The sequence below is a fragment of the Pungitius pungitius genome, chromosome 7, assembly GCF_949316345.1.
Source record: "Pungitius pungitius chromosome 7, fPunPun2.1, whole genome shotgun sequence".
NCBI lineage: Eukaryota > Metazoa > Chordata > Actinopteri > Perciformes > Gasterosteidae > Pungitius > Pungitius pungitius.
The window spans coordinates 18,188,772-18,202,742 of NC_084906.1; the positions used below are offsets into that span (position 1 = coordinate 18,188,772).

General features: G+C 43.0%; 1 protein-coding gene across 1 annotated transcript; it reads right to left on the reverse strand.

The window, feature by feature from the left end:
• Positions 1 to 609: 609 nt before the first annotated feature.
• st6galnac5b (ST6 (alpha-N-acetyl-neuraminyl-2,3-beta-galactosyl-1,3)-N-acetylgalactosaminide alpha-2,6-sialyltransferase 5b) lies at positions 610 to 10,409 on the reverse strand. Its single transcript, XM_037470381.2, has 5 exons — positions 10,211 to 10,409; positions 9,562 to 9,774; positions 4,274 to 4,683; positions 3,105 to 3,212; positions 610 to 1,762 (listed from the first exon to the last, which is right to left on the reverse strand). The coding sequence occupies exons 1-5, from the start codon at positions 10,229 to 10,231 to the stop codon at positions 1,420 to 1,422; spliced, it is 1,095 nt and encodes a 364-aa protein (XP_037326278.2). The 5' UTR covers positions 10,232 to 10,409; the 3' UTR covers positions 610 to 1,419.
• Positions 10,410 to 13,971: the final 3,562 nt, after the last annotated feature.

A 13,971-nucleotide genomic window follows, 5' to 3' on the forward strand; every position in this document is an offset into this window, starting at 1 on the left:
GGAGCTAGTAGCTGGTTAGCTTAGCTTAGCACGAAGAGGTGCCAGTGGGCATGTGACCTTTGCTGCGAGAACCTACGCAGCAGCAGTCCATGACTTTTTGAATTTGCCTGGCGATGCGGTGTAACCCCCTCCGCAGGCCTGAGGGTCAGGGAGGAAGAGGCTGCTTGTGACTCTCTGACGGGATGGTTTTGGTGTCAGTGTTGCCTCGGAGGGCTCGTTCAGACATTTGGCTTTAGTACCAGGACCAATCGAGGCCCTCCGTATCAGGCACATGGGCCTTTCTGAGGGGCCATCTGTTAGAGAGAATAATCACTTATTAACGTCCCTTTAATCTAGACTGGGATTCAGAGATTACGTATACACTTTTTTTACTATACTTTTACATGTTGAATCTTTTTCTTTTTGATTTTGCGAACAAAATGTCTGGTTTACGTTCACATTTTTGATACTTCCGAGTACATTTTTGAAGTTGCCAGATATGGATCTAAACTCAACTTTATCTAATTTTCTTTTTCAACAACATTGAACACCAGTACTATTGAAATATTGATGTCCAAGAGTCCAAAAAATGTCTGCATAATACCAATTGCATTAAATCTGTGCAGGCAATGCTGGTTCAAGCTTTATTCATAAAGATACAAACATTTAACATTCCTTTAAAGTAGTTTAAATGTTCTGGGGTAAAAAACTAGATAGCGTTTCTATTTTACAGGTTCAGAAAATCAGCAAGAAAAACAAATATGTTCAAGCTCATTCATCTCTTTAAATCATTGCTGCACATCCAGGTGTGACATGTTTACATCTATTTTAGTGAAAAATCAATCAACTGTTAATTAATTGCCAAGACTTTGGATCAATTCAATTGTTTGAGTCATTTATACAGCAAAAAATAAAAATCATTCGCTGGTTCCATCTTCTCGGATTTCATCATTTGTTTGGTCAGATCCAAACAGGACGTGTCAGGACCTTGCTTTGTCGGTTTTAAAGGTAATTTCTGAAATGTCAAAAATGTCGACAATTGTAAATGAATCATCATAAAAAAATGTAAAAAATCAATACACTAATTAATGACAATACCGTTATAATAGACTGGGATCACTTCATATCAACAAATAAACACATCTACCTTTTTACCTCTTTGTGCAGTTCAAGTTATTTCTACTATGAATGAATGAATTGAACCATAGTACGTATGGTACATTGTGATGGGTTGATTCTGTCATTGAATATACAGCATATACATAGCTTGTCTTTTACAGCCAAATTACTCCGTATTGTTGTGAGGTGTCAAAGAAACTCGAAAAGTGTGACGCTGTCAATGTGTGAGCAATCGATCAAGTTCATCATCGCAGGGTCGTCCTGCCTCCTTGTCTCCCATCCTCTGCGTCAGCTCTGATTCCGAGTGTGAGATGCACCCTGTTACAGCTTTGTGATCCCGCGGCATCCATCCACAGCGCGAGACCGTCCACACGCGTGTCCTCCCTCCCCCACTTCCTGGACGAGTGGGAACTCGGATCTCGGGATCCAGCCGGAGGCCGCGGCGCGGGACCCGTTGGCGGAGGCGGCGGCGGCGGCCGGCTCCCAGTCCGGCCGGTGGAAGTGGATGTCGAGGGTTCGAGCCCAGTCGGCGAACACGGCCTTCTCCGTGAGGAAGCGGTGGTGGCTTCCCTGTCGGCTCCGCTCGTGCGAGAGGTACATGGAGCACTCGTCGGGCCCCGAGGGCTCGTAGTAATGGTACGGCCGGGAGGGATGAGAGGGGGATCTGGAGCGAACAACGCGGAGAGTCAGGAATAGTGATGTGGGAAACAGTGCTTGGATGATTGTGAGGCGAGGGGGGCGGCGGTGGGGAGAGGGGGAGGAATGGAGAGAGGAGCCAAGGAGAAGAAAAAGAAAGATCAGAAGAATCTGAGCTCGCAGATGTGCTCATTATTCACAATTTTTATTCCTCTGATATTCATGCTCATGCCAAGCGCAGTGGAGGAATCCCTCTGATCTGGCCTTTTTTTGACTCGGAGTATTTAAATTGGTCGAACTGTCCTACAAGCTATTGTAGATTCATCCCGAGAACATCATCTGCCAAATTATTGCTACATCCAGTGAGCCTGAAGGCATAATGAAGGGCGGTACTATGCAGTTCTAACCTATCTGCCGAAATGTGTTCTTCATTGTAATATGTCGAGAGGACCATTTCCACTACAGCGCCGACACCACTAATTCACCCACCTGATTGAATGGGCCATAGTCGATGTCCCTGAAGGGGGTAAACGGCCGATTGCCATTACAAGTTAAGGACCATAAAAGATGGACTACACTACTTGAGCATATTTCGGTGTGGAAACGCTCGCAGTGTGACGTTGAAATTGCTGCCACAGAGGAGAACAAAGCCGAACCACCTTCGAGCACTAATTGCCCCACTTGCACAAAATCCGAAAGTGACTGACTAAAAAATCCAGGGGGCGAGGAATTTTTATGCTGTCTTGGATGTATTGAACAAATGAAACAGGTTCAGTGTTCATGCATAACAGTCTGTGAAATGAGTCACTCAAACATCTCTTGTTTGGTCCAGTATTCCTTATTTTCCTTTACCACATGAGCAAATATAATAGTCCAAAAATGAATATGTGCAATTAACTGTTTGTTTACCATTTGATGAAAGATGTGCTTAAAATTTAGTAGCATGTTTTATCACTGTGCCTTCATTTTGACCTGTAAAGTTGAAGACACAGTATTATTGTTGTAGATGTCATGTGAACAGTGTTGCTAGGCAACTGGCAATGAAAAGGGACATCACCTGGTTTCTCTTTTAAAGCTGGTTCCCGATTTCCGTGCTTTTCAAAGGTTCAATAAAATCAACGCAATTGATGAGAAAATAATTGACGATTGACTTTAAATGATGCAGTTCTATTCATATAACATATCTTATAGTTATTTGTGTTTTATTGTTCTTTTTTTCACCTTACTCTTTGGGATTTTAAAGTGGCTCTGATGACATTTAATATCATCCATTTCTTATAAAGTACAGAATGGCCTTCTAAGCAAACCACTTAGTACCCCAATGGTACATACATGGTATTTTGGTCCCACTAAAAATAACCGGAGTTTACCTGCAGTAATCGGGGGGCACCATGCCGTACACGTCGATCCTGCCACACAGCTCCACGGCTATGGCCATGGTGAACCAGCCGGTGCTCAGCCAAGAATTGGAACTCTTCCTGGAAGAGGAGAGAAGATCCACATCTTCACTTCATCCACACTCGCGTTAGAGCAGTAAACATTTGGCGGGTGCCGAGTCCTTCCAAGAGACTGACTGATCAAATACAAACAGATTAAAGCTTTGGACCCATAATTCTAGAATTTATCTGATGGATGATCTTTGCGGTAATAAACCCGGCCGAGGCAAGAAGACGGCTTGAGGAAAGACTTTCTCTGGCTCTGTGCTTTGTACACTAACACTAAACGAAACATCAATGAAAACGAAATGTATTCCGGGACTGAGTGTGCTTGTTTGGAGGCTGAAGTGATTGGATTCTTAATTAAAATGCAAATGTACTTTCATCTTCCTGTTAGCCTAACCCTAACCTAATTTAGCTTTTATTTTGATGAAAACTACAAATGATAAGACGCATTTTGCCATCACTGTTGAAGAAAAGAAACTTGAAGTCTGTGTCATATTCAGTACAAAAAGGAAGAAATGTGCCCAATCTTTAGGGTGCTATGTGACCTGGTTTTGTTTCCTTTATTGATAAACCTCCTGTTTGCCAAAGTACATCTTTCATCTTAGAACAAAACTTTTAGAAGAAAACAAGTAGCAACACTGATTTCAGGTCTCAACATCCATCCTCTGCCCAGATCATCACGTTTATAATGGGTGGGAAAAGTGTTATTTAACTGCGTTGAAAACATCTAGTTTTCTATTTGTCACTTTCAGTAAGTATTGTGTCACTTCTTTCTCCAAGTTACTGATCAATGGTTTATTGTGTATTTCTGTTGAAAACAACATAACACTTCTGACAGAATCCCAATGACATTGAAAAGAAACGTGTGTTAACGCATGAGAAAGTGCTTTGCAATAAGCGTGGGTCATTCTTTTGTAAGCAAGTACATCAAAAATATGATATTGTTTTTTTATGCTGTATATACAAGGGCAATAAATCTGAAGCTGACATCCTTTTTGCGCCCTTTCTCATTTTTTTTTTCTCAAGGTTGTTTGCCTTCGGCGCAGTCCCCGAAAGGCCTTCAAATGAGCGCAGGTTCCGATTCTGTGAACCCTTACCTGTCGATCCCCGTTTCCTTTTTAAAGAGTTCATCGAACTTCAGCATTTTGACCCGGGAAATGATGTAGACTTTGAGTTTTGGCAGCAGCTGTTTCAGCAGCCTGAGGTGGTTGTACACGTGGCCTTTCCCGTCCCGCCTCATGCAGCTGTTGGGTCCCCAGAAGATGAACGCGGTGTCTTGGCTGGCGTTGAGCAGCTCCTGCCGGCTCCGCAGCACCCTCTGCAGGCTGGAGTGCGCCACCACGCGCAGGCTGGTGCGTCGCCCGACGTCCCGTTGGTGGTTCACACTGGGGGCGTCGTTCATGCGGATGACGCACTGCGAGCGGTCGATTTCCTCGCCTCTCCTGCTCCCGGTCAGCTGGCCGGAGCTGGTCACCAGGGCGCAGTTGCCGCAGTGCATCTTCAGAGGCTGTGGAGACGAGAGGTCAAAGGGCATGTCGCCTTTTTAAATCCGGCGAGGAAAAAATGGCCGTTAAAAAAGTGTTGAGCACACGTGGACACGCAGCCACGGCAACAGCATCTTCCCCAAACATCTCTAGAAAACTAGAAGACTTTGGAATTCGGGGTTTTTTTCGAGATCCATATTCACAGGTTAATATTATTTTTCAACCAGCACGTACACATACATACAAACATGGCACACTTTACTTTGCTAAAACAGCATGTGCGATCTATCAGTATTTGTTAACATTTGAATGTAGGTGAAGTTCAATATTCCTCTTCGTGCACTATACGTTTTTTTTAAAAATTAGGTCACGTTTGATAAATCCTCATAAATCATCGTTCTGTCAAATAAGGTTGAAGCGGCTCCCAGAAAGTGATGAGATAAGAGTCATTTAGAGACTCCACGAAGAGACATTTTACAATAGAATCATGCAAGTTGTACACCATAGTGTGTAATTACTGCACAGTGTGCCATATCTGTTGCAGCAATAAGCCTTGTTGAGATTTGCCAATTGCGTTGTTTGGCATCTTATTGGTCATGTGTGACGCACACATGCATGTATTTGTGTTTTGTATCCATCAGGTTTTCCAAAAAATAAAAGAAGTACGACCTGGGATTGAGTGATCCGACAGCAACCCAGAATCTCTCCACATGAATTATTCTGAGCCTTAATGGCATTCTGAACTATGCTCTGAGCTTCACACTCCACCAACGTCTGTAGTAGGAAAGTGTGTGTGTGTGTGTGTGTGTGTGTGTGTGTGTGTGTGTCCTGTGCCTGTATATGTGTGTAAACCAGATATGTCACACAATCATGTTTCTCTATTTCAAAAGTCCAGTTCAAAAGATCCAACACCAGTTGTGTCTACGCACACGTGCACAATCCCAGTCATGCATTGGGAAACAGGTCGTTTCATTCCTCCTACTCAACGCCCGAAAACAAAGGTAGGGTGTCACACTGAAGTGAACATTGTTTTATTTATTTCAAATCTATTTACCCCAAGCAAGTGATATTTATGCCATTGAATTATTAATGGGGGAAATAATATTCACATTTCCACCCGTCTTCTTCTAGCCACAGCATTGCTGAGGGCACAGCTGGTTATTCATGGCGACATCCGCTTTGAAGCGAGTGGAAATGTGTCCGATTTGCCTTCGAGACACGTGACACGAGCGAGCATTTATTCTCCCAACTGAGATGTCGACATTTTTTTTCTATTTGCATATTTTCTCCTCACCGGCATTTCACCTTTTTCAAATACCCACTATCACTTTTAGAAGAATATGGAAACCTTTTGTTTCCTATTTTTCCAATTCAGAGGCTAATAGTGCCTCTGATGTACACATATTTACAGTCCTGGGAATAAGCTGTCTCAACAAATTCCTATTTATCTGTCGGTGTATTTTATGTTCTTTATAATATTGTTTAAATCTGTGTCAAAATAAGTGTTGAAGAAGAGAGACGTGTCATTCAGAGCAGCAGAAGAAGAAGAAAAGGGTTTTAAAGTGTGCCTCCGGGTTCCAGTCCCAGTCAATTACCGCCCACACGGACTCATCAGTATGATCCTGTTTATCTGCTTCCCAGGGGGGGGGGGATCCCAGGATTATAATTGGTTTCAGAGCAAACCCCATCACTCACCCTCCGATATTACACCACAGCCTGCGATCCACCTGAGTACAAGCCTACAGGTAAAACACTGCTTAGAGGTCAGGGGGGCGCCATTAGCCAAGGACAAAGAGGGCCGTGCTGTCATCGTCAACAATAGCAAGACAGAATAAGGGTAAGGGCTCTTTTCCGAAGTCACTTCACATTTAGGCTACTGTATTAGGCACCACGCAGTTTTTAGTGAGGTTCAAGGTTACTTGGAATGTCTTCAGTACAGTGCCCCCAAAAAGAGGGCGTGTGCACTGCAAAGCAGAGATTTAAGGAAATACAGATAGGTCCACAGGATCATCACCTGTAAAACTATGAAAATGGAAAATCAGGAATATGCTATATGGACCTGGCAGAAGTTGTCTAATAGTTAAAGCATAATGCACAAGACTTTAAAGGGATTTGTTGAAAAATAACAAAAAAATTGAACACCACCAATGTTATCCCTGCACGTCAAACATCCTCTGATGCGAGCGGTGGTGTGCGATCACCACAGTATTTCTATTATTTATTTTAACATTTATTGTTATCGTAACAGTCACTGAGCACTTTGCAAAGCGTGCAGAATCTACGGCTCAACGGAGACTGGGATTGAATTAAGTGGCTCCGGTTCTAAGTTCAGTGATCAGAGAGCTGCTTCCTTTTGTCTCGGGGAACGATTCATTACATTGAAACACCTCCTGACAGTTGACATCCCATTAAGCTCCTGCTTTAATGCGAGACGCATTCAAACCGCACGGCTAAACCTTCTCTGTTCTCAATTTGACGGAGAAGAGAGTCAACCTCGGCCAGAGATGAAGGGACGCCTGCACCTCGGGGTATGCAGCCTCGTTAGCAGCACACTGATTCTGAGAAAGTGGGATTGAGTCTGGCTGGTCTCTCACCGCGTCCACAAAGAAGCTGATGTCCAGCTACATCGTGGGTACAAAGTAGGAATTTGTACATCACAACATCTGGTGAAATCCACTGAGTAAGCCGGGCCGTTGTCATGCCAACCGTGTAGCACATTTCACACAGAACGGGCTCAGCGATGATTAGAGGAGTATTTTTATTTTTGCATAATTGACTTTCTAATGGCACCTTTTTCCTCCCGACTGCTTCGTAGGCTGCGAGACGCAGGGAGAAGGTGTTGCTCATAATAAGCAGGGTGCATCACAAACCGGCACGGGCCCACAATCCACATTCATGCTCTCGCACAGGCTTTGCGGATTAGAGCCAATGCAGATTGATTCGGCTGAGGGTTCTTCAAAAGGTCAGCATCTCTGTAACTGGAATCGGCGAAATGTCAGAGAGAGAGAGAGGCCGTCTCGGTGTTCAAACGACTAATGTTGTGTGCGCGTGTGTGCGCTGGACAGAATCTATTCCGAGGCTCTGATCGCTGAAATACACACTAGGGAGAAGGAGAGATGGCGGGGGAGACGCAGAGAGCTAAAATGAACGATTGAAGCTCCGCGGCGAGTCACTCAGAACGTCCTGCGCGCGGTAAATGTGCACCATCTCACTGTGAAGCAGAGACAAAGTCCTTCAACAGTCCCGCTGTTTCCCACATCACCACCGAGCCCTGAAAAAAAAGTGCTTTTGTCTCTGAATATTTCATGGCGGGTACATTAACTATGAATCAACAAGCAGAGCGCAGCACAGAGACTACTTAGGGTGTTCGACCACAGAGAGTTAGGCTTTTTTAAGAGATTCGTCGTTATTGTTATACCATAGGGGGCAATAAACCTGTAGTCAATTCCGATTTCACTCTGTTGCTTTTCCCTATTTTGCTAGGAAATTAAATTCATCACCTTCAGAGGGCTTACAAGCGTATAAATCAAATGTAAAAGCAGACGCCAATAGTCATTGTGTAACCCAAATTGAAAAACCTGGATGTGGCATTCATCTATCAAGTGGCTTTGGACACAAGTCACACACACACAGAGGAGGATTTCTCTGTTCTCTCTGTAACCAGGGCTTCAAAAAGTAATTTCCAGTGCATTCCTGAACCCCTACACGCTCGTCTCGGGATCACAGTTGAATACAGATTAACTGCATTTTGTATTAAATATGCGGCGAACGTGTCACAACGATCAGTGTTCTTTGGGTGGGTGCTCGACGCAAATTTGTCACACGCGATGAATCCCAGTGCCAAATTCCTCGACGCAGAATGGCAAAAGAGTAAAGTTACCAGCGCCATCTTAGACAACAGCCCCCGGGTGTAATGCGTTGAGTGAATCAGTGCATCGATTAAGGTGTGCGTGGCACATCGCAGGCAATAAAGATATTTAAAGTGACTCTGCTGCTCCATTTCCTGTAGCTTTTCCTGCACGCAACAAAGTGCCAATGAGCGGCTTCCCTTGTCACTTGTATCTTACCCCAAATCCCACTCCGGTCCCCTTGCAGCCTCCTAATGCTCCGACATGGACCTGATCCTGTATGTAAAATGTTGCACGTTCTATAATACGGCGCAGTTTTGGTACATTTAGCGTTATCATATGAATAAAAAAAGCAGGACAATATTCACATGTCACTTTTTCAACCATTTAGAGACAGAATCATGTAAATACATGCAACAACTTTTCCAAGTACAATGTTTGGCAGTAACACAAAGTTGTTAAATAATAATAAATAATATTAAATGTTAAATGTTATATATGAATGTTGAATATAAATCTAAATGTTAAATGTTATCTATAAATGTTAAATGTAAATGTTAAATGTAATTTTCAATATTTACGGTAATTCATGCAGCAAGCCAAGATGGCAAGTCCGTATCCCTGCTCTATAACAAGAGCTAATTCATACTAATTCATAGGTCCGTATGAATTAGCTCTTGTTATAGAGCAGGGATACGGACGTGCCATCTTGGCTTGCTGCATGAATTACCGTAAATATTGTAATTGTCAGTTGTCATGTCTGACATTTAAACTCAACATTTAGATTTACATTTACATTTAACATTTACATTTAGATTTTACATTTACATTTAACATCAATCCCATAATCCTGCGTTTGATGTACGACGACCAAGCTGAAGTTCACCCCATATATATCTCCGTGGGCGGGGTGACCCAACCTGCACCACTGTCCTGCATTGGTTTAGTTATCATACAGATGTGCCTCTTCCATCTGGCCTCCCTCTACGTACAGCCATAAACAACGTCCCTGTGCAGTGCAACCTGTAATGGCAGCGATAGATCACGGTTTACCTTGTGATCCACGACACCCGTGTACCCCTCCAGCGTCGGCGTGGGGAGTCGCCGCGTCCCCTCCGGCGTCCTCGCGGACGGAGCGGCACCATTTGGACGGTGTGACGATAGCAATGACGAGGACGTGGATCTGTTGCCGAAGCTGGTGTTGTTGTACACCAACATAAAGCTGGTAACCATGGTGACGAAAATGATGCCACTAACCCCCTGGCACTAGAGGGATACGAGTAAAACGTTAAGTTGTTGTTGTTGTTGTTGTTTCTTAAAGGGAGCATAAAAAAACCGACAAAGACCATTTGATTTGAAAAGTCAACTTCAGGCCAGGGCTGCATTATTATTTTTCCTTCTTTTCCTCGTGGAAGGCTGCAGATGGAACCTCATCTGTGCCGCTCTCCGTCAACGGAGCGGTGCCAAAAGCAGCAAAAAGATCAAACATGCCTCATTACTACTTTCCCTTCTACGGCAGAAAAGAGAAGCTTTGGATGTGCTATCCTACATATCTATCTTACAGGATTAAGCTCAGTTAAAGATTAAATCCAAATTAGATCCAAATTAAAACGAGGTCATAGTTGACTGTATAATGACATCTCAGCCTGTAACTCACCTACACGAATACAAAAAAAATAAGCACTACAGTGACGTCTCTTACCACTCTTATCTTCATATTCATTGCGACTCTGCATTCCCACCTTCATCCTATCATCCCCTCAGAAGCTCTCTCACAGAGCATCAGGGAACTCTTCGGCGTGCGGATCGGAGCGTGGCAGCGACAGAAGCTGATGCTCCACCTTGGTCTCCTCTCCTCCTCTCCTCCTCTCCTCCTCTACCGTGGTCTCCTCCACAGAGACGGCATCACTGCGCTCCTCATGGTCCTAAGCCCCTCCGCTCAAAGCCCCTGGATGGTTCATGAGATGCCAATTACACAATTGTTGTTATGTTACTGTACAACCCAACACACAATACTTGTATTTGTGGTGTTTACGTGGTTCTCCAAATGTGTGTTCTTAGTGGAATTACTGCATATTTGTCTCACGGTTCTCACTTATTCCTTTGCAGCTTTTAGCTTTGTGTAAATGTATTTGTATTGCTTTTATACAGATGTTCCAGTTTTAATAAGTTTAGTAAATTGATAATTATCAATATGCTATATAGCCAGATATATAATATATTATATAGGTTTCTATTCAAACATCCGCATGTTTTTCACAGTCTACTCCCCATTTCTCTGTCCAGTTGAACGATTCTATATCTACAAAGAGATTAAAAGCGTGTAATTATTATCCCGGTGCGACCAATGAACGCAGCCCATGCTTATCCGAATATGAGCTAGTTATAACATTTGGCATTTTAGTTTCTTCTATATTTTCACCATTCTTCCTGAATTACATTACAGTCCAATGTGTATTGTTTCCATTTAATGCAAATTGTTATAGGAAATTAAATGCAGAAACGCTACTTTGTCGGTCTCTCTTTTATCAACACCATTGGTTAGATTTCTTAGTTACACAAGCGTGAATTGACATTTCACTTTGCTGGCAGTGATTCACTGGCTGATGACGTTCATTTGAAATGTCAACATGAGTTAAGTGTTTTTACTGGTGTTCCATGAAATGTGCGTGAGATATTGAGGAGACATGTGATGCTTCTGCCTCATCTTCTGGTTTTGTCACTTCATCACATCACCCTTGAAAGGATGATGAGATTATACAGCTCTTTCAAGGGTGTTAAAGATACGGCACCACCATTTTCGCCGTCATTAAGGCGGATTGGGGAACATCCCATTAGAGGACGGGGACATTTTTTACTCGTTTGTCACGGCAACCTGAGCAGCTTAAGCTCCTCGTCGCAGACCTGCTGGAGGCTGTAACCAGTGAGGAGGAGCTGGGATGTGGGGAATCAGTCTTTTTATAGACGCCATCTGATTGTGTTTGTTTTCTAGTGTTTCTTTCATGTTGAAGTTATTCAAGTCTCGCTTCACAAACTGAAACGTATCTGTTGGCTTCGTGGGAATTAATAAGTTATCCGACCCAAAACCAACACCGAATATCGCAGGCATACCAGATGCTGCAAAAAAATAATAATCAGAGTAGCTTCTGTGGAAACAGCTGGTTTAGGGATTTGTGTAGAATATGATGAGAAAATATTGCAACATAATGAAGAGTAAAATGAATGCTAATTCGAATCAGGCTGCAAACCTACATATACACACTTATACACAGCTTTCAACAGAATGATCTCTTTTGGCAAAAAATACATACGTGGTTTATTAGTTTATTTTGGCAGCGTGATGTACCGACATGTGAGAGTATATATATATATATTTGTGCCTTTCCGCTGTGACACATCTTTTACAAAGAATAGGGCGAAGTGTGGGCGGGGGTGCAACAGGTTTTGTGTCCTCTTGACATGCTCCTCCATAGAGCCAGCTGATTAAAAATCCTCATTCTCTGTGCAAATTGTCCCCACTTACAGGCGGTTTATTGACTCATCGGCTGGAATCCACCGATGCAATTTCCTGTTACCCAATGCTTGTCTGAGTTGTAGTGTTTATGCAATTGATTCACGGATAGAAATGGCCTCCAATCATTGAGTTCATCTCTCTCGCCCGTCTATGCAGCGCTGCTGCGGCTGTGCAGCGTTACATGAACGCTTCTTTCTAATTGTGTGACTTGGGGGGGGGGATTTCAATTTGTCCGAGTCAGCAGGGCTGATTGCTGTTGCAGCAATTGTGAGCGCTGAATGAAAAAGACAAAGGGTGACTGTGATGAGAGTGTCTCCCTCTGCCTCTTGTTATAAAAAAAAAAAACTCCATCACTTTCCAAACTGCAGAGAAATGACTTCTCTTGTGTTTCAGAAAGCAAAGCACTGGCAGTTTTAGTGAGCCGGTAATAAACAAAGGATTTGATTGACCTTGTGAAATAGCGTTATGGTCTAATGTTTAAGGAAATCTTGATTTTCACTATGGCGAATATCTAATTCTAAAATTATAGGAATGCACACAACAGCAGGTAAGTGTGATTCCAAATAGGGTCCATCTGGCTTCTATTGATAGCATCAAACCCAACTGCATCACATGTTGATGAACAGAAGTTCAAACGATAAAAACTCTCTGAGAAAACAGAAAAGCTACAGCAGGACCGATAAACAATCCTTTACATTGCTGCATCTGCTGCCTGTGAAATGTTTCTAGTCTCAGGGGCCTTTTGCTTTTTTTCCATCCTCAACCAGATCCATCAGAGGATCTCTGGAGGATGTAAATCAGTGAGAACAGTTCTGGGCCACAAAAGGTTGAAAACCTCTGTCTTACCCCTGTGCCGTCAAGACGATCGTATTGCACCTGGCAATGAAGTGATTCTGATTCTCTTTGTGTGCCACATATGATCGCTCCCTCGAAAGTGAATCCCTTCTTAATGCCTGGCCTTTGGCTACCTGAGCTTCTATTACTGTTTTTTATCCAGAGAGCACTGAGAGAGACCATCACTTTTTAGATGCCAGTGGGGAATACAAATGACCTGTCCCATTTATAATCCAATCTTACATTACAATGCATGAAATATTTCACGACTTAGATATGATGGTATTTAAAAAGGATAAGGTTTGACGATGTTCTATTGTTATTCAGGGGACATCCAGGTTGAATCCTTTTGGCTGCAACTGTCAGAGTCAAAACATTCTCCTTTCCTGGTCGTCCTGGTGCAATACAAATTAAACTCTGCAGCTCTAGGATTCCCCAAATGACTGTGTATAATTTTCACTCTCTGCTGCCACATCCTGGCCTTAGTCACTACTGAATACTAACATGGAAAGTATACTGTATATTGACATATTATAGCATACTTCACAAAATTCATTATTTCGGTTTTCAAAATTCAGTTTTTCCGGAGATACACCTGGATGAAGAAAAGACGATTACTGGTCACACAAGCAGTAATAATCGATTTTAACGGCCCATGTGTATGTTTGTAATATTTTCTTTACCTGTACATAAAAGGATCCAGACCACACATACAGGTGGCCTTGATTGACACCAATCTGACCAGATGGGTTTCAATCAAGGCCACCTGTGTGTGGCAGTAACATTCATGCACTAGAGGTGCATGAATGTTACTGTAAAAAATAGTTTGTTGCAGAGAATAATATTGGCAGTGCCACAGGATGGCCAGCTGAGGGCTGTGTTTCTTCACCCAACGCCTCGCTTTGCAGCACCAAAGCATCCTAAGCATACTTCCTGCAACATTGGCTGTGGTATTATTAATAAACCATAAGAGGCATCCTGGAATTTAACGAGCGCATTGCAGACACAGACATCTTTAGCAAGCGATCCGAGGCATATAAATGATCTACATGTCGGCGGTCCAAAGTGCACAGAACCGATGCGCTTTTAACCCAAACAAAGGATGAAGAGCACAC

What these genes read in the sequence shown, in the direction of transcription:
- st6galnac5b (XM_037470381.2), bottom strand. Translation starts at nt 10,231, where the DNA reads ATGAATATGAAGATAAGAGTG. An exon ending in TGAATATGAAGATAAGAGTG is followed by an intron (nt 9,775 to 10,210) that starts GTAAGAGACGTC and finishes GTATCCCTCTAG; the next exon opens with TGCCAGGGGGTTAGTGGCAT. An exon ending in AAGGAAACGGGGATCGACAG is followed by an intron (nt 3,213 to 4,273) that starts GTAAGGGTTCAC and finishes CTCCTCTTCCAG; the next exon opens with GAAGAGTTCCAATTCTTGGC.